Source organism: Cyclopterus lumpus, chromosome 17, assembly GCF_009769545.1.
Source record: "Cyclopterus lumpus isolate fCycLum1 chromosome 17, fCycLum1.pri, whole genome shotgun sequence".
Taxonomy (NCBI): Eukaryota; Metazoa; Chordata; class Actinopteri; order Perciformes; family Cyclopteridae; genus Cyclopterus; species Cyclopterus lumpus.
In genome coordinates this window covers 17,005,067-17,024,132 of record NC_046982.1, presented here as the reverse complement: position 1 = coordinate 17,024,132, position 19,066 = coordinate 17,005,067, and the positions used below count along the sequence as shown (strand labels likewise).

Here is a 19,066-nt window from a genome sequence, read left to right as displayed (position 1 = left end):
TAGCTAAATGTTTGTATCAACATGTAACTAAGCCAACTATAACAGATGTTTACTGTGAATTATTTGTATTGTTCGTTGAGTGTGTTTTCGGTTTGAACTACAGGAGGCTTCGAGTAACTGAACCGGCTACGAAAACAACAAAGACCTTTGAGAAGACAACAATCATGGGGGCATAGTGGCAAGGTCTCTCCCGTGTTGGCATACAATTCTAGGTCTGTGCGTCAATGACAGGTTTACGTGGCAAAACTACATGTTTTCTTTAAAAAAAACAAATAGTAACTGAAGTTTCAATTTATTTTATCAATTATAACAGCGATTAACCGCCATCAAAATCTGCTACTCATAGGAGATGGTCATTAACTCAGTTTTTTATGCCTCCTATCTGGAATGAACCATTTCAAATCTTTCGGGGGGACATGACGCCGACTCGTAACATTACGTGACGATATGATACGAGTCAATAACTTGCGTAACCTTTTAACTATATCGATTGTATAAAAACGTTTCACAATCAAATACTATCATTAGGCGAAGTCTTTGTTTTGTTACGGTAGAGCCAGTTGTATGTCCAGTTACCCTTAAGAAATAAATGATCTGTCCCACACCAGACCACCACGGAAAATGGCGACTGTGAAATAGATGGAAGACGAAAGTAAGAAATTATTCAATGCAGCGTTTACATTGTGCCCTGTCTCCATCCGCACCGCTAGGAGGTAACGTTTGTTTTAAAAAAAAATCATTTTATTGATGTCTGTTTCGGGAGTAGCGAGGGACGATTGTCATTAGCTGTAGTTTAGCCTCAGGAATAGGTTTAGCTATGGAACAGTCTTATGGAGTGGTCTGCAGCTCCAGCAAGCAGCATCCAACAACACAGCGTGACATAAACGCCGAAGATATGCAATGATACCCTTACGCGACGTAGTATAAATGATCGAATATGCTCTGTATGTAAGAACGTTTTGAAACACAGCCCAACTACTGTGGGTTGGTATAACTGAACTACTGTGTTGAAAGTTTTAACTCTGTACAAAATCCACAACCGCTCATCAAAAGCCATTGACGAGGTCCATCTCTTTGCAGTGTTGGTGCTGCTGTGTAAATGTAAAAAAACAAACACCGCTCTCTCTCTCTCTGCTACAGGAGCGTTCACTTAGTATGACACTTTTATTGCCCTTCAAATACAAGACCTCTCACTCTTGCGACCTTGTAGCGTTGTAAATGGCCACAATTAATAATCCGAGTAAGTGTCAAGTGTATATCGTATTTAGCCATATTTATTTTGTATTTAATGGATGCTGATTGAGTCTGAAAGATAACTCTGGTCACATTGTAGGTAACTAGACAATATAGTTTTACATTTAAAAAAGCAAATTCTAATAAGTAAGAACTACCTATTGGGAACTGTAGCTCGTAGCTACATTGTTATTGTACTGTTATTGTATTGTAACCTATATTAAATATTGGGCTTATAAAAGTCCAAACATAACTGTTATGCCTGTGACATATGCTTAGCATGCTAAAAGTTGTAATTATAATCGTGATCAGATGGTTAATGCATCGCAACCATTATTGATTGACATTTGCATTAGGGGTTGAACTAATCGTTACTTTCATTATTGATTAATCTACCAATGCTTTATCGCTCAGATAATTAAAAAGTCAGAAAACAGTGGAAATTACCCCATGTAATTCCCTTGAATGTGCTAAATTCCAAATTAAGAGGATATCTAGGATTGAGGGATTCCCTCCACATGGCTCTCAACATGGTGGCAGCTGAGCCAACGCTAGCAGCTAACAGGGCTAACTGCACCAAGATGATAAACAACAGCAGCCGTGCTGACGGTCTGCCGTTAATCTGGGTGGGCTTTCTCACATTGAACCAAATAACGCACAATGCCACTCTAGTGTGTGATGCACCCTGGCATCATGGGAGCATCCTGGGAGAAAAAAGGCACGACGTTTAACACAACAGTGTCGGCGCTCCGCCGCACCTGTTGTCCCTTTTCACACAGATGTCCGCTGCACTCTGTAACTATCTCCGCTGTTGGCTCAACGGCAGAACAACTCTGTCCCCTCATTCTGAACAGCAAGGTGAAATAATGGCGTAACCAACCCTCCTCGTAGAGGCTGTGTGAAAGGGGCTGGTGTTTACCTGGGGTGCAACCAAAGGGCGGGCTTTACACTCCTGTGACGACGCCATGGGTTAGGACTGCATTGTCGGAGGTTGCCGCCATATAAGCAGTGTGTTGAGTAGCAGTCGGTTTTAGCTATCCAGTGTGGCACACACACTGGGCCCTGCATACACACACACACATGGCCAGACCAAGCCCCAAGGAAGAAAGCCAGGCTTTGAAGCAAATTTTGCATGGTGTACAAACATTAAAGTGAAAATTTCCAGGTCCGTGACGTGATGCCATTGGTCCCAAAATGACTTTTCCCCATAGACTTACATTGGGAATTTCTGTAACTCTGCGAATATTTAGTTTTTTTGACGTAAATTAACTTCCCAGATCAAACACTGCCATTACTCCACTCTATCTCAAACATAGCACCTAAAACAAAGGTGGCGTCTTCAATTTACTTGTTTTGTGAGACCAACAGTCCAAACCCAAATGCATTTTGTTTACTGTCACATATATCAAAGGAAAGCATCGTATCCTCACAATTTAGAAGCTGGAAGTAGAGAATGTTTGAAAAAGACCCTTTAGAACAATTATCAAAATAGTTGCAGAATAATTTTCTTACTAATCGTTTCAGCTCTATTTGCATTTTAAGCATGACTACTTTTTTAAGCCATACCGGCAGCTTCTCGTGGCTGCAGTGCTTATAACACCCCACTCTGTTGTGATTATACAGTACAAACAATCTTTGGACAATGTTGCTGTTCCTAAGAGACTAAATCCATATCAGCTACATGTCAGCTAGTGCTAATGTGCAAATTAAACATGGAGTTGGCAAGAACTCTGTGTTCCCCTTAGGTCATTTGGAGGGTCACTCTTTCGGAGACAGGATGAACCTTCATCTCGCTATGTTTGGAAATGGCAACAAAATTAATTGAAAATGCAATCAAAGTGTTTTCAACGGTGAGATGGTATACAAATCAATTATTGCGCAGTAGGCATCTATGGCGCGACTAGTGGAACATCTACCAGACAATCATAAAAACTGAAATGTGGCCAATCATTTTAAGTCTGTCCTGAGGATAGTGCTAAAGTTTCCTTTCACACTAAAGTTTCCCGTTAGCACTATCCTAAGTTATACCCACTTAGGAGGCTGAATGAACGAAGAATAAGCCACAGCAATCGACCCATTAGATTATATGATATCTTTTTTCGGGTAGCGATATAGGGTCATGGAGTGTGAATGCAGAGAATTTCTTAAAGGCCCCGTTGAGATCGACTTGAGCGCCAACTCATTCATTTGAATAGATCCATTCCGTTAACATGGAAGGCTTCAGCAAAACAATGCAGGGTCATGCAACAAGGCGATGTGTTAACCATCAAATATATGCAAGTACACATTCCTGGTAGATTACTTTGTAACACAAACGCTGTTTATCTACTGTTTATCTCACAATTGTTATAGGGTGAAAAAGAAGTTGCCTCCATTACAAATTCTCAGAGTTGTACAATCCTGAACCTAACAAGGCAAAACCTCCGTCGGCACAAGAATATTACAAAGGCAGTAATTAGATTTTTCAAATGTTTAGAACACTGAAAAGCAACAACTGGACCCAGATCAGTTATGTTATTGTGCAGAGAAAGATTGGCTATGCCCAAAGTGATAAAGGTTACATACAACTCTAGGGATGCTACAGTGATAACTGTTGGTTTTGTAGTCAAACACTTTTGGTTGAGGATTATCTAAGAAGGATTTACTTTTCTTTTTCAGGTCATGGCAGCTGAAATGTCATGTCTGACAGGTGTTGATGAAGACGACAAAGATGCAGATCCTGAGATCAATGCCCTCACACTCCTGCAAGAGCCAGTGAGAATGGCACAAGATTCAGCCAGTTGCACCGATTCTTTTGGCAAACCTTCTCTAAAACAAAACAGTGTTCTAGATGTTCTGTCAAACACTGATATGTTGTCTCCGGTTGGCCTGGGAAATGGGCCTTCATCGCATCAGGCTACACAAGCCCATGAACTCAACAACATCTCCACAGATAAAGAGGAGGCAAAGAGCATCACCCCACTAAAAACTGTGCAGGAAATTGATACTGCAGGAATTTGGGGGTTTGATGTCGACTCACCTGAGAACTCATTAGATAACTTTAGTAGCGCCAGTGACCTTCATTGGGACCCCCACAAAGAGTTTATGCAGTTTCTGTGGGAGAACCATGGCGATTCACCTGGTGAGGAGCCTAAAGATGAAGTCCCTTCTGCCAACAGCCAAAGGAGAAGGAAGCGGAAAATGGACATGGTTGTCATGGTGGATCCCTCAGAAGAACTTTATCCTGATCTGAGCCACAAGTCATCTGAGGAATTGTCTGATGCTGAAGACCAAGTAGACTCCCTTCCTGTCAGGAAAGTCAGAAACTCAAAAAAGTTCTCCCAGTTACAGCCGTCACCAACTGGGAAAGTTCCCACGTATCCCAATGGAACTGTAAAGGCCATTAAGGAAATTCTTTACAATGCACCTGCAAGAAATTCACATGAGAACAGTATAGGTCATGGGCTTTCACCATTGAAAGGGAGGCTCACCATGAATTCTCATTCAGAGGAAAAGCCATCATGTTATCCTTGCTCAAAATGTAAGCTCATTTTCAATAAAGAGCATCATTTGCATCGTCATATGAAGTCTCATGTTGACTCACCAAATATCTCGCCAGAGCCTTTTATATGCCGAGAATGTGGACAGTCCTTCAGACTAAGTGTTTCGCTGATTGAGCACATGTCCATCCACAAAGAAAAAACAGCAAGACTTACTGAGGAGATCAAAGGCGTGAATGATAAAAACAAAGAGGACAAAAAGAAGCTATTCTGTCCCTCAGTGCGCATTTGTTACAAACTGCCCCAACACATTTGTTCAACATGCGAAAACACACGAGAAGGACAGAGAGAAAGTTCAGATGTGACAAATGTAGCTTCAGGACAATGAGTGAGACGGAAATTTAGGAGACATGACATTATGCCGCATATTACTGTTAGAAAGAAAATCCAGAATGATGATGACTCTGAAATCTTTTCCTGTAACATTTGTTCTTATAGAGCTTTAAGCAAAAGTGTTTTTAAGAATCACCTTCTGCGCCGCCATCAACAAACTTTGGAGGAAAAGGGAGTTGAACCGCTCATTGATAAAATTGAAGAACCATCTAAGGTGCCGCATGTGCCTACTACTAAAACGTCTGTAGAAGATACAGAGATTACATCTAAAATCTCTATAAAAAATCAGATCCCTTCCAAAAGAGCTTGTTCACCTAGCGACTCCAATGATATTTCTGACTTATTCAAAAATAGCAAGATTAAGAGAGGTCTCAAGTCTCCACTAACAGAGTCAAAGCTGGATAAATCCATAAATGTTCTTCTGTCCCGACAAAGACATGGAAAGAAAACTCCTGAACAGAGGAAGGAAAGCAATAATCTCAGAACTTCTGTTCAGGATTCCAAAGGTGACAGTGATGGCTCTGATCAGTTGCCAAGAACATTGACTATCAAGGTTGAAGATTCAGCTTCATCCCCAAATGGCCATTGGATGGCATCCACTGCAGCCGAAATAGATCAGTCAACAGTCAGAAAGTCACCGTCTAAAAGGAAGATGTCCATCCCGTATCGCAACACCTTTGAACAAGACTCATGCTTCATCTTGCCAAAACCTCTGCTAAGTCCCATGAAAATGAACCAAGAAGAAGACGAAGATGATGATGATGAAGAAGAGTCAGACTGTAAAGAAAAGGACATTTTCCAGTTTTCCGATACAGATACAGATGACATTTTTGACAATGGTATCAAGAAAGAAAAACAAAACATAATTTATACCTATAGCAGAAGAATGTCCATGAGGGGTGCTCTGCAGGCGTCTAAAAGGCTATTTGAGAAAATAAAGACTGAAGAGCAAGATCAAACCATCCCTGAAATCAAAGAAGAATGCATAGAAACGGAAGTCTTCAAGAAACAATTGACTCCCACCAAATACCACTGAGTGAAGACTTCACAGGGGATTTTGATTTGGAGTTGGAATCGGACCGCAAAAACTGTCCATACTGCCCTGCAGTCTTTGAATCGGGTGTTGGATTGTCCAATCATGTCCGAGGGCATCTTCATCGGGTCGGACTGAGCTACAATGCACGCCATGTAGTGTCTCCTGAGCAGGTGGCATCTCAAGACAGAAGGCCACGGATTCGACGAAAGATTTCAGCTTTCCGAAGATTAAAAAAAGGTAATTATTGCATGTTGTCCTATGAAAGGGAATCCATGCTTTATTACAACTTGACTTTTATTTTGTGTGACTCTGGCTATATGTTATTATTGAACATTAAACTTAACAAGTAATTGCCAAGATTTTGGAACATGGCATCAGCTCTAAAAATAGGTCCACTAGGGCAACAAACAACAAGGGGTCAGACAATCATCCAGGTTTAAACAAACCCCAAATTGTTCAATTCTTTAGATAAAAAAATAAGAGCCAACAGTCAAATTATTATTGTCCGTCAGTTTACAGACTTGGCATCTTAAGTCAAACTATTACCTATTGCACTTAGCATAGTCATGCACACTTAGTTTTTCTATGACATGAAAGATTATTAGGGACATTCTTGGTGTGCTAATTTTTGGTTCTACCTCCAAATGAAATTGTAACTGTTCTAGACAAACTCGGCTTGTTATCAACCTAGATGATTGTATGTGGCCCCATTGAACATCTTTTTAGCCATCCATGCACTAAAAAGATTTTGGTGAGTTCAATGTTTTCTCAATACCACTGAAACCAATGGACAAGGAAGTGAAAATATAACTCGATCTGTAGTTTTCTGTTATATGTACTAAATGTTCTTGTATTGTTTAAGTTCACGTTTACATTTTCTGTTTTTTTTATTATGTTTTTTCAGCGTTACAGCTGGAGTCAGAATCTGAGACTGTGAAGAGCATTCACTCCTGCCCGTTATGTGGGGACTCATTTGATAACAGGACTGGACAGTCCAACCACATTCGAGGCCATCTCAAAAAGCTTGGTAAAAGTTTTGCAACAAAAAATAAATCCCCATTATTTTTACTCCGGGAGTTGATGCGCGACAAGAAAGAGTTCCAGCGGGCACTTCAAATTCTGGGAAAGAGACGGAACCATTTCCAATATGGTGCTTCACCAAAGGTGTCCAATGTTGATAGTTTCACGCCGCCACCCATTGGATTCCCAAAAAGTAATTATTTTCCAAGCGCTTGTGCTGATGCCCAACCACTGATGCCCACGTTTTCTTTCGTGGAAATGGAATCTGAAAAAAAGCAACTAGAGACTAAGTTTGATGTTAAAAATTCCCTTTCGGGGACGACTGCCTTGATAGGAATTCTGAAGAAGAGGAAGTGTCAGGAAGACGGCAGAATAAAGGGGTCTTCTCACATGTCAAGAAACGTGTTTGCAGTTTCTTCAAACTGTGAGCACAGTTCCGGATCAAGGGTTGCATCTTCACTGCCAAATTCGTTATGCGGTAAGTAAGTTCCTCAGTAATAACCAGAAGGTGAGACTAGAAGTGGAACTCTCCACTTCGAAATGTTTTGATTAATTTAGCAGTTTATAAGAATCCTGTAATCTTCTTGATATTATGTATGTGTTGAATATCTTCAATATTATAATAGTAAATCTAATAGCAATTTACTACACAAACATTTATTTAACTTGAAATAAGAAAACTTACACTATACATAAAAAAATGAAGTTAACATGCAGTGTTTTTAAAATGTTGTGTACTCTAATTTTCTTTTTTTGTACATGTCAACATAGTATAAGCTGATTAATTATACCTCTCCCAAGCTAATATTGTCAGTCTGGCCCTATTTTCATGTTTGTAGATAGACTAGGTTATAAAAAGTAAGCAATAAAGATAAGTGTATTAGCTCTCCGGTACATAAAAAAGCAAACCATCTACTACTAAATCTCGCATCAGCTTTTTGACTTGTGAATCAAAACCTAATCAAAACTTTTACTCTAAAACTCACAATGAGACATTAACTTCTACAGCAACTGTTTTGAGCAAATATCGGAGAACTGCTCATCAGATCTTATGTGTTGGTAAAGTAAGGTGTCATCAGCATAAAGGGATAGAATGACATTGTCAAAATACCTTCTGATTATGTGGCCTAAATTGATAAACACGCTGCACTAACCGTAATAGCAGAAATCATACATCCATAGTTTGTTACATGGAACAAAGGCATTTTTATAATCTTACACTCTGTGACTTTTATAAGTTGTAAACTTGCCAAACAAAGGGAACAAATAAGCATGATCTTATCTATAATTTCACTTTATTTTATTTTGTGTCTTTACAGAGAAAGGTGAATTCAACCGGAAGGTGTGCGTCCACTGCAATGCAACTTTCCACAGTGGAGTTAGCCTGTCTAATCACCTCCGGGCGTATACAAAACGAAAAAGGAATGCCTTACTTGAGGGACACAGTAAGTGTCATCTGGAACAGTTTAAGTTGAAGACAATGAAATCCTCCACTGCAAGAGCATAGTTGCAATCTGTGGTATGATTATCCGCAAGCAGGGTTTTGATTAATGAATTGGTTGTCGTGATTTAAAACCACATTTATTTCTAAAACGGTATGTGCCAGCGTTGATGTGTGGCCATTGCTTAGCAAAGCAAAACTTTAGTCTTGTTGTGCAGAAGTAAATGTTCCCTCCATCTTCGACCCTGATGATCCACTCTTGATAGTGGGGTCTCTTGACTTGGTTATATATCGCAGTTTACACAATTGTTCATATTTAGGAGGTAGGAAAAAACAACGAATCCTTGTTGCTGCACCAGCAACTCACACAATTTAAACTTCTATTAAGGACCTTGAACACGAGCAATGTAGTTTTTCAGAACCGACAGACCGTACCAGACTTCTTCAAATTCTCAGACTGGGACATTTGTCTAAACTGGCTCACACCCATGGACCAGCCTTTAGGCACAGACATAAATGCATTATATCAACTTAAAAGATATCCCCATATCCCTTAAGACTTTAAGACTTTTCAGCCATTACTTCCTTTGCTCGATCTTCTAACCAAAACACTGTTGATCTGATCAGGCATGCTGGAGGTAAATTCTGCCTCCCCAGTTGTACCCGAGTAACCTCTACTGTGCAGAAATCTCAGACTGATACCTCAAAAAAGCTATCGCCAAAGCTGTCTGTGGGGCCAGATACCACGAGAGGTTGTGATGTCCAAGTTATAATTAGTGTACCAGTGGTTATTAGTGTCCTCCCCAAGGTAAGGATCCAGAAGGCCGTCAGCAAGTAAGATATAGCAAAGATTTTAATTGTGGAGCTTGGTGGGTGCATCTGTGGGAGGAGCGACCGCTTCATAGCAGAAAGCTTTCAGGGCCTACTTGTCCTTCGGTCACAGATCATCTCACGTACATCTTGAGCCTTCGGTCATAAATACACTGGATTTGTCCCAGACACCGAGCCAGACCATCACTGTCACAAGGCGCACACATGAGCCTGAATGAAGTTTAGGATAAAATAAGGTCCAGACATCCGAACTGACTGATTTATTGAACAGAAAATGTACAATTGTAGGAACATCACTGAACCTAACGTTTTAGTTGTTATCATATACTTTGTGTCCATTTTTAAAGTGTTAAATTAGCAAGGCTGTGTCGTAATCTCCAAGGTAGGGCTGTAAAGTAATGAAGTTATTCTGTGTTTCAGCATTCGACTGTAAAGCAAGGAGGCAGCGCTCGAGGCCTGGCTCAAAGAAGAAGACACTGCCCTTACCACAGACTCCAGAGGAAATGTACAGGCTCACCTGCAGGTAATGCTTGTATCTGCAGTCTGTTGCCCAGTCACCCTGGGTAACCACATTTGGACCACTGTAAAGTGTTTGTCTATTTGCTTCTTTTGCCAAACAATTTATTTAAAAAAACAAAACTGCCTGAACGACTGAGAGGCCTATTGTCATGGCACCCCAAAAGGATGAAACTGAGAATGAAATTCTGCGTCACAAGCAATCATTGTGATGGTTTTGAATTGTAAAAAACGGTTGAACCGATACTGTCTGGAGAAAAAACGGCAGAGGCCCAGTAAAAAATTGTTTGCACAGACTTGTATAGTAAATTGATAATAAACACCAAATTTAGCTAAATAAACACTGCACATGACAGTTGTAGTAGTAGTTGTTTATGTGCACCAATTGGAATCATTACAATATTTAAATTAATTTTGCAGGTGTTTAACGTAACATTATGACCTCATGGTGGCATTAGATAAAGCATTAAGGGATCACAAAAATTAATTGCAATTAATCCCGAGACAGACAGGACTGCCTGTACAGCTTTTTCGTGGCATCCCAATAGTTTTAGTCTGGATCAAAGTGGTGCAACCCCCCTCAGACCAGCGCTCGTATCCCGAGACAACACGACTGCTTGCTGGGTCTATTATTTTCAATTTCTTCTTCTCTTCGCAGGTTCTGTGACCTCGTCTTCCAGGGTCCCTTGTCAGTCCAGGAGGACTGGATTAAACATTTACAGAGACACATTATGAACACTAGTGTCCCTCACACCGGGCTGAGCATGGTCGAGGTCCCCTTGCTGCCCACGGACCCCCCGACTCTCAAGACTGACCAAGACAGCTCTCTGACAGCCACACATGCTGCATCATGAAGCCAATGGGGACCTTTTTAGAGTTCACTGACATGTATGTGTATGTGTATGTACATTGGATGTTCTTTCACTCTCTTTTTCAATGAGAAAACTGGCCAAAAGTACAATATTGCTCAATGGAGATATTGTGCATGTTTGGACAGATAATTATAAGTTAATTATTTTGGATATTATAAACTTTTCTGTTTTTACATGGTCCATTTTTTTGGAAATACAATTCCAAATGGTCGGACTGTTTTCTTGTTTTATGCAGTAATGTAGTGTGGAATCCATTTCTAATGAAGACAACTTTTACCTCCGATTTCTCATGGTTTGAGTCAGTTTTTGTCAACATTTGGGAGCGCCTCTCTTCTGCATCAATAGTCACATTTAAAAAGTTACATAGATCCATGTTTCTTTTGTATTGCAACACGTTTAAATCAAAGCCCACAGCCTCTGTTTTCAGGCCACAGAGTTGGTGAGATAAATTCGTCTGAAAATGACGGCACCTGAAAGCTCACAATGAAGTTACTGGAATCAAGAGTGGAAAAGAGAGCTACTGTACAAGAACAAAAGAAAAATGTCTGCAAACTTATTATGCATAGAAAGTGTTTTATAGTATTTCAATAACTGCATTGTTTCTAATACAACATTTTGACTGATGGTGGTTAAGAAAAAGTCACTCGGCACAGCCAGTGCTGACAAAGCCCTTCATACATGTCACCTATATTTAATGTTTAAAATAATTTTATTTCAAATGTACTATATCACAGATACAATGCTTAAAACATTTGTGTTGTTCTAAATAAAATAAAAAAAGAAACAAGTTGAGTTTGTTAAATCCTTTTTTTCACACAAATTGTAAAAACTTTGAATCTGTAAATTTAGAAAATAACACACTGACCAAATGGTGATGAGCTGGGAGTACTAAAGCTAAGGTTAATGAAAAACAATATGTACATTTACGGACTCTGTGCACAGTGATACAAGAAAATCCATATTGTATGAACACGCAAGATGACACAATCATCTTTCTTAGCGATATACTGTACATTCGTGGCAGCTTTTAAATGTGGCTGTGATTAATGTTTGAATCAGCCTCTCGGTATTACAGGATTGTGTAGTCTTCCAATGAGTTCCATCATTCAAATGGACTGCCACCCTGAAAGAAAAGAACATCTAGTGTTCACACACAGCCCTGCATCTGTAGAAGGGAAACAAAAAGTGGCTTGGACAACACTGTTCCAGCCAATAAGAAACGGGGCCTTTGTGCTCTTGCGTAGGACAACAGAAAGGCCATCGATGGATGTGTAAATATATGATGTGCTGTATAGACCCCCCTCTCCAACGGGTTAATCAATTATTGGTATTCGTTTGGGTGTTCCGGTCTTTTTCCAGAATCGCTGACTCCACCTTAATATAAGACGTCTTGTTTTATTATTTTTAATTCGATTTGACATCGTTAGGGGAGGAAATACTAAATAAAACTAAAATCGGAGTGCCATGTATACAAGCGGGATAAAAGTGATAATACTGGTATTAACTTTAGGAAAATAATCAAGCAATACATGAAATATTAAGTAAGAAGTATCTACTAAATTAAACAAGTATACTGCATGTGCAAATTCCTAAATGATGGAAATATTTAAAGTTCTTCCATGTTTTTCTCCGCGCTGTTCTTTCTGTTCATTTTGCCATGATGCCATTCGTTGTAATGTGTTTCAAATGTTCACGGTGTTGCAAAATACCTTCAGGAAGTGTTCAAATTGAGGTTTCAGCTCCTTCATCATGGTTTCTGCTTTGTCAAGGCAAGACCGTCTCTGCTGCACTTGAAACTCCTTTATGAAATCAATCAGCATCATAATCGTCACCACTCATCCCTTCTACGGCCAATGTTTGCAAAAAAAAAAAAAAAAGGAGGCAAAAAATAAATAATGAGTTCTGCCATTTTCCAGCAGTGTTACCTTTATGTTGGTGAGGTGTTCCTGAGAAGTAATGTGAGTGCGCACTGAGGATGCAGATGTGGATACGAAGACACGGCACGCTGCACAGTGGAACATTTCAATCTTTGTCATGTGGTCATTTTCCTGCAGAGCTGACAAAATAAAGTTTGGGCTGTATTTGAGCTTTGCTTGTCTCGCATAGAAAAATACTGTAACAAGACAGTGTGTATCTTTCCCAGTTTTAAAAGATATTTACCTTGAAGTGCACAATCCTCTATTGCTCGGCTGCATTGCTGGCTTTTATAAAGCATGACCTCCTGTAGACATAAATAAAGACTAAACCAATTGGAAGAAGTAGGACACTACTGCACATAATTGAGTTTTAACCCAGGAATTGTGGACAGAACGTACCGTGTTTAACCATAGTCAATATTATCTTACCTGTAGGAAGGCTATAGCCAGATCGTCATAATTATGCTGCTGCTGGATGTGCTCCAGGGTGTCCCAGTGACTCTTGCTCTCCAAGTGATCCTGCAGCTCCTGGCCATTGGCTAACTCAACATCACAAAGGTCACAAGTGATGGGGCTCCTTAAAGAAAAACATTATTATTATTATATAAATACTGTGAATGTCTCAAAATGCTCAATCCACAGAGAAATGCACACAGCCCGCACTCAGAAACCGTGCCATCAAACGAGCCGTCAGGACTTCCATGAGGTTTTCTACACAGAGACCGGTAGAAGTGCTGCTAAACTCCTTATAGTTGATTCACTGCAGAGTAGTAGTAGTAGTAGTAGTAGTAGTAGTTTGAAGCTTTGCAACGAACAAAGTTGTAAAGATATTGGTATGACATGTTATTAGTTTGCACAATGCTTACCATGTTCTCTCTCTCTCACCTTAGTGACTCACTCAGTCTTTATCCTAGACCACAATGTGTTTTTAAGTGCAGTGACAACTACTACACGTATACGCTATTCAAGCGGCTTTGCACAGGACATGTGGAGTTTATTCAATCTGGGCAATAAGATTAACATTTTAGCTGATGACAGCTAATAACTAGCACGGCATAGCAGCACAGTTGTGTGGATTAAATCCTGATAATCTCACGACTGCAACCACAGCAACAGCTGATGCTGCACACCAAGCTATTGGGACTGACTTTGGCTTCTGTGCAAACTAGCACACAAGTGTGTCATCTATCTATATTGGTTGAGGCTCTACATTTGTGCTTTTGTCTACATGCAACATCTTTAAACAATCACGCAACAGTATCTTTGGTTCTTACTTGTCCATTATTATATTTATGCTCCTGTTTCTTGGCACCTTTGTGGAAGGGGGGACTTGGTCCCACTCTGTAGAACAACAGTGTACACATAATTAGTATTAGGTTCAGAGGAAATACATGTACACGTGACAAAAAGGAAGTACTGCTTTGCTCATTCAAAAACGGTTCTTGTGTTTCCAAAACATACTCTCAAGACTCTGAATTAAGGAAAAGGATCCATGCAATGTTTCTCCTATATTTCTATTAACTTCTGCTATAATTCATTTTAAATGGTAAGACATAACACCAATGTACCTGTTCCCACGTAATTCAACTGTTGATAGTCCTGCTGTAACCTGGTTGGGGATAATCCAACAGTAGTGTCCATCTACAAAAGAAGAGAAGGGGCTTTAATTAGTACCATGTGGTAGAGTGTTGCCCCAGTAAATTACAGAGTACAACAAAAATACCCAGTATTCTGTATTAGTCTCAAGCTTAACATTGAATATAACCACAGAAAGCAAACTGTAGAAATATTGTAATTTAAAACAAACATGACATCTTTTGTTTTGTTGGTGATACCTCTCTTTTGTATTCTGGGAACATAATCCTCTCCTCCCCGTCGGCCCTCTGTCCTCTATATGATACAGGAAACTGTTGGGTGGAGGAGGTGTGAAGAAGGCTGTCTGAGAGGTCCAGAGGTCTACTTATGGAGTCATAACCCGGTCGATCAAGTGATTCACTGTGGAGGCTATAAGCCTGTCGTTCAGGCAGTCTATGACCTGGACTGAGACCTTTACTGTGGGAGGCTTCAGGGCTACGGTCATGATTCACTGACTCAGAGTAGCATGACGCCCAGCGGCGTTTTTTACGGAAGTCTCTATTTGGAGACGAACCCTGGTGTTCCAGGTTGTAATCCTGATCAGGTGGAGAGGTGTTGTGGTTTTTGGCATGGAGCATCTCGTACTCAGAGTCTGAAGAGGCGAAGTCGTAAGGATCATACATTTCAACCCTGAGGGAGACAGATGAGGGATTAGTAGGCAAGTGTGTCAAATGCAATTTACCATTACACAGATCATTTATAAAAGGGCTTGATAGCACCTCACGCTTACACACACTAACAAAGCGCTAATAAACTACATGAACTGTTGTGAAAAAGGGAGAACAAACTTTTTCTGGGACAAGGTAAAACTAATAAGAGGCTGTGCACATTTAGTGATTTGTGTCCATCTTTTTAAGCTCACACAGAGGCACCGTATCTTTCTCGCCACTTGCACTTTTACCTCAAGGTGCCACCTGGAATAATACATACTGAGGTCACCTTCAAACAGACAATATTTCAGTGCAAATCCCTACAAGACAAAGTTAAAAGGCTCAAATGTGGAACGTCCTGGATTGTGCCGACAGGAGACGTCAGTAGTTTGAGATCTATTCCAGCTGTGTGTCATGCCTCTTTCATTCGACCACAAATGCCGAAAAGACTTCCGCAAAGGATATACAGGTGTTTCCTCGCCTATGCCTCCTGGATCCTCAAGATGTATTTTAGGAATTGGGACATCCTTCAAGAACTGAGATTGATTTCAAGGTCACAAGCTGAAAGATTGAGGAACGAGGTGGCACAAAATCATGTGTCAGTAAACTGAAGACATCACTGACTGGGTTACGTTACCTTTGTGAACCGTCGTCAGTGCTTTGGTCCAGAGAGTCATCTTGTCCTAAGGGTTAGAATGAAGATTTCACCGATTAATTAATTTAAAAAAAGGTAAATATCAATAGAGACAAACTGGTCCAGTCCTACAGCTAAATAAATACAGTTGGCTATACCTACAACTAACTAAATGACTATGAACTAAAGCAAGCTGTACTTGGTTCATTTTCAGTCATTAGTTACTGGGACAAGAATTAACACAATAATCTCAAATGATGACTTGGAAAAAAATCTTTTCCCACAGTTTCAGGCAAATCAAGATATATTAGCAGGCTTGACACATTTATGAAACCCCATAAAAGTGAAATAGGCAATAATTTTGGCCAGCTTTACATTGTTATTGCATGCTGATGCAGTTATAAAGCACACTTAATCTGAGGGAAATGCTTTGTATTTATTTATTTTTACTTTTAAAAAACAGACGGAAGATCCCAATCGTCCCTAATCACTCTCCATGTAACTCTAATAAAAAGGCTAAAATTGCCCAAAAATATGAAGAAATATATATTAATGTATGTTATTGTGATGAATTACTGCCTGCGAATGAATGTTCACTTCATACCGGAATAAATCAAATCAGGTAATAACAGTAAACAATACAGCAGCATGATTGGTTAGTTGAGATGTAACGTCTGAAGTGAATGAGATGCTAAACCACTGTCCCTCACATGGCGTTAAACCTGCCTGTTGGTTTCTGGCTGTGCTTCAAACTCCAATGACCTTACCTGCACGTGTCATGCCTGGTTGCGTCCGAGCAGCCTGGTTAGACGCGCTTTTGTGTGCGCGGCGTGCCGTCTTCGCCGGGATGTGGTGCATTGCTTCTTTGTAGTTGTGTGGGATTCGGTTCATCGCGGAAAAGCAGCTGAAACCATTGAAGTGAACATGCACGCTAACGTCAACAAAGCAGGGCCAACGGAGTTCGTGTAGCAGCGCGCGCTGTTAGCTTGAGCTAGCTACACACACACACACACACACACAGCACGGCTGGCTGCTAACCAGGGTCAAAGCAGCGGGTCGTCTCGCGACAAACCAAAAAACACAAGTTTAAAAACAACAAAAGCGGACGCTTTGCTCTCCGTTTTGTAATGTGAAACTTTCTCATATAAAATGGGCGTCCCACACACGAGCTAACGTGACCGCGTTGCGGCTGTAGCACCGAGTCAACGTTACCTCCCGGACGGCTGTCGGTATACCGGAGCTCCTTCTTTCGGTAACGGGACGTTGTTCCGACGACTCATTATAAGGTTGCTTTATAAGAGCAGATATATCAAACGAGACGTGAAGCCGCTTCACCTACAGACTGCTGGTGAACCAACAAAAGGCATCTTCCGACAGATGGCAGCACACTGCCAAACACGACGGACCTGCCGCTGTACGCTTCAACAGACACAAACACCTGTGTGTCCGAAGTACTGAACAGCCATTAAACCCTTTCCATACTAAACCTTTCTGCTTTGTGTACCGCCTTTCTGTACGATAGAGCGACACATACACAACACAGTTGGCACGTTGGAGGCCTTCCAGGTTCCTGAAAGAGGCCTCAAAGGCCTCAGAATATATGTGTGTATGTTGGTTACACTTACTAATCGTATTGTTTGAAAATATGTACCACTAAAGTACATATTTTATCAGAAATAATCACAGCCATAACGTAGTCCTGCATCTTGTTTACCTGTGTCAATAAGTGTAAAAAAATGAGCAAATTTTTTTTCCTGACACTGACTTTGGAAACCATTGCAAATAATGTTAGTATCATACATGCTCAGTTATACTGTACTACCATGTTTATAGTGACAATGGAGAAAGAATGCACCCTTATGTGGAAATCTGTGACACACTTCTAAAGGTATATTTTAATACCGAACACAATCTGCAGAGGAGAGCAGCATTTACTCAAATGTTATTTATTATCAACAAAGTGAATGAGCGTAAAGGTGTGAGCAGCAGTATGTGCCAACGCCTTTAAAGACAGGGTAGGATATCTCAAGGACAGTTAAATCATGATGTAAATTACAGGCAAGTTCCCTTACTCAGAGTGTTACTGCAAGGCCATTAATTGGACTGTTGAACAGAAGGCTGCACACATGCATAACACGCATTAACTATATGACCGTGACTAGATGAACACAGAAACAGTGAAGCTATTGTTTCCTCCTCACTAGGACTCACTAAAACAATATTACTGGTTAGCGGAGAATCATCAGGCTCCCATAGAAGCCAACTCTTGTACAGCAGAACGGACTGGTTTGATGGAAATTATAATTTTGACATATCTTCTATAGGATCATATGGGTGGATGAACACAAGACATCTATCTTCATCATATTAACATTATACATCAGGTGAAAAAGATTATGGATTATGTGGGTTAAGCCTAATAAACTTAAAGATATCTCAAGACAAAGACAACAGCTTCAGGGAACTGGAAACGCATCCGGTAGAATCATTTGCTTGAGTTTAAACAGCTTGTTGTCTCACTGTAGAGTTAGCAGGTTGGGATCATCGTCTTCCTTGTGAGTCACTGAGGTCAGTGTCACCTTGTTCACTGTCTGTCTCTTGATGACTAATGGCTCAGGGGCCTTGGTCTGCCTTGTAAGGGGCCATGAGCAAAGACTCCTATTTGTAAGAGTGTAACTTGTGATGAGCATGGCCCAAACCCTCAGGGACTTACTGACGTCGCCTGTTAAATGGTGTGAGAGGCTGTCAGGGGATGACATGGTGTATATATACGAATGGGACAGCACTTTGCTGCAACATATCACGTTACTATGACAACGTTAAAAAATATTGTGTATAATTGTGGGTATTCCAGGCTCTTTCCTTACGAGGTCATTTCAAATTATCTATTTACTCGTATTGGTCAAAACAGCTTCAGTGACTAAATTAAATGTTTGGTGAATAAATCTGTGTATATATATATATATGATTTTATTTGTTTTTATGTTCCATCTTTAATCTATAATGTTGTGTAAGGGTAATATTTCAGGCTGAACACTCATGTGTCCTCCTCTTTGTTTACCTTTTTTTTGTACATCTCCACGCTTCCACTGGCAACTGCTTGTTTAACGTCACATTGCTATGAATTGTGGGTAATTCCCCTACAGACTTACATAAAGGGTCCATAAAGGACTCACAATGTCTGCTGGAGACTCAGACCCTCAACAATCTGACAGTGGGACAGCCCTAAACCATCCCTGAGGGTGGAAATTGGCACTGGGCCACCACCTTTCCACATTTTGACTTATCAAACACAAGTGTGACTAATAAGACGAGTAATTGCTGCATTGCAATAATTTCTGTAACAGAGGGCTCCCTAATGTTATTAGATCCACATGTGTATTTCCTGCTATTATAAAAATGTATCTGAT

General features: G+C 40.3%; 2 protein-coding genes across 2 annotated transcripts; one reads left to right on the top strand and one right to left on the bottom strand.

The window, feature by feature from the left end:
- The first annotated feature begins 433 nt into the window (after window positions 1-433).
- znf644a (zinc finger protein 644a) lies at window positions 434-11,445 on the top strand. Its single transcript, XM_034555168.1, is given in 8 exon segments — window positions 434-713; window positions 3,892-6,106; window positions 6,109-6,378; window positions 7,046-7,354; window positions 7,496-7,639; window positions 8,481-8,606; window positions 9,854-9,956; window positions 10,608-11,445. Coding segments are annotated over 7 exon segments (2,124 nt in total). The 5' UTR covers window positions 434-713; window positions 3,892-5,130; the 3' UTR covers window positions 10,804-11,445.
- Window positions 11,378-17,088, bottom strand: LOC117746205. Its single transcript, XM_034555169.1, has 11 exons — window positions 16,869-17,088; window positions 16,424-16,560; window positions 15,660-15,705; window positions 14,573-15,002; window positions 14,306-14,378; window positions 14,012-14,078; window positions 13,167-13,314; window positions 12,982-13,042; window positions 12,747-12,877; window positions 12,531-12,620; window positions 11,378-11,944 (listed from the first exon to the last, which is right to left on the bottom strand). The coding sequence occupies exons 1-11, from the start codon at window positions 16,934-16,936 to the stop codon at window positions 11,924-11,926; spliced, it is 1,272 nt and encodes a 423-aa protein (XP_034411060.1). The 5' UTR covers window positions 16,937-17,088; the 3' UTR covers window positions 11,378-11,923.
- Between the last annotated feature and the right edge of the window lie 1,978 nt (window positions 17,089-19,066).

Excerpts from the sequence above, each read along its gene's own strand:
- LOC117746205 (XM_034555169.1), bottom strand. The coding sequence starts at position 16,936 with ATGAGTCGTCGGAACAACGTCCCGTTACCGAAAGAAGGAGCTCCGGTA. Across the intron at positions 15,706-16,423 it reads ACCAGGCATGACACGTGCAG|GACAAGATGACTCTCTGGAC; the intron begins GTAAGGTCATTG and ends TCTAACCCTTAG. Across the intron at positions 12,878-12,981 it reads AGAGGATTGTGCACTTCAAG|CTCTGCAGGAAAATGACCAC; the intron begins GTAAATATCTTT and ends TTATTTTGTCAG.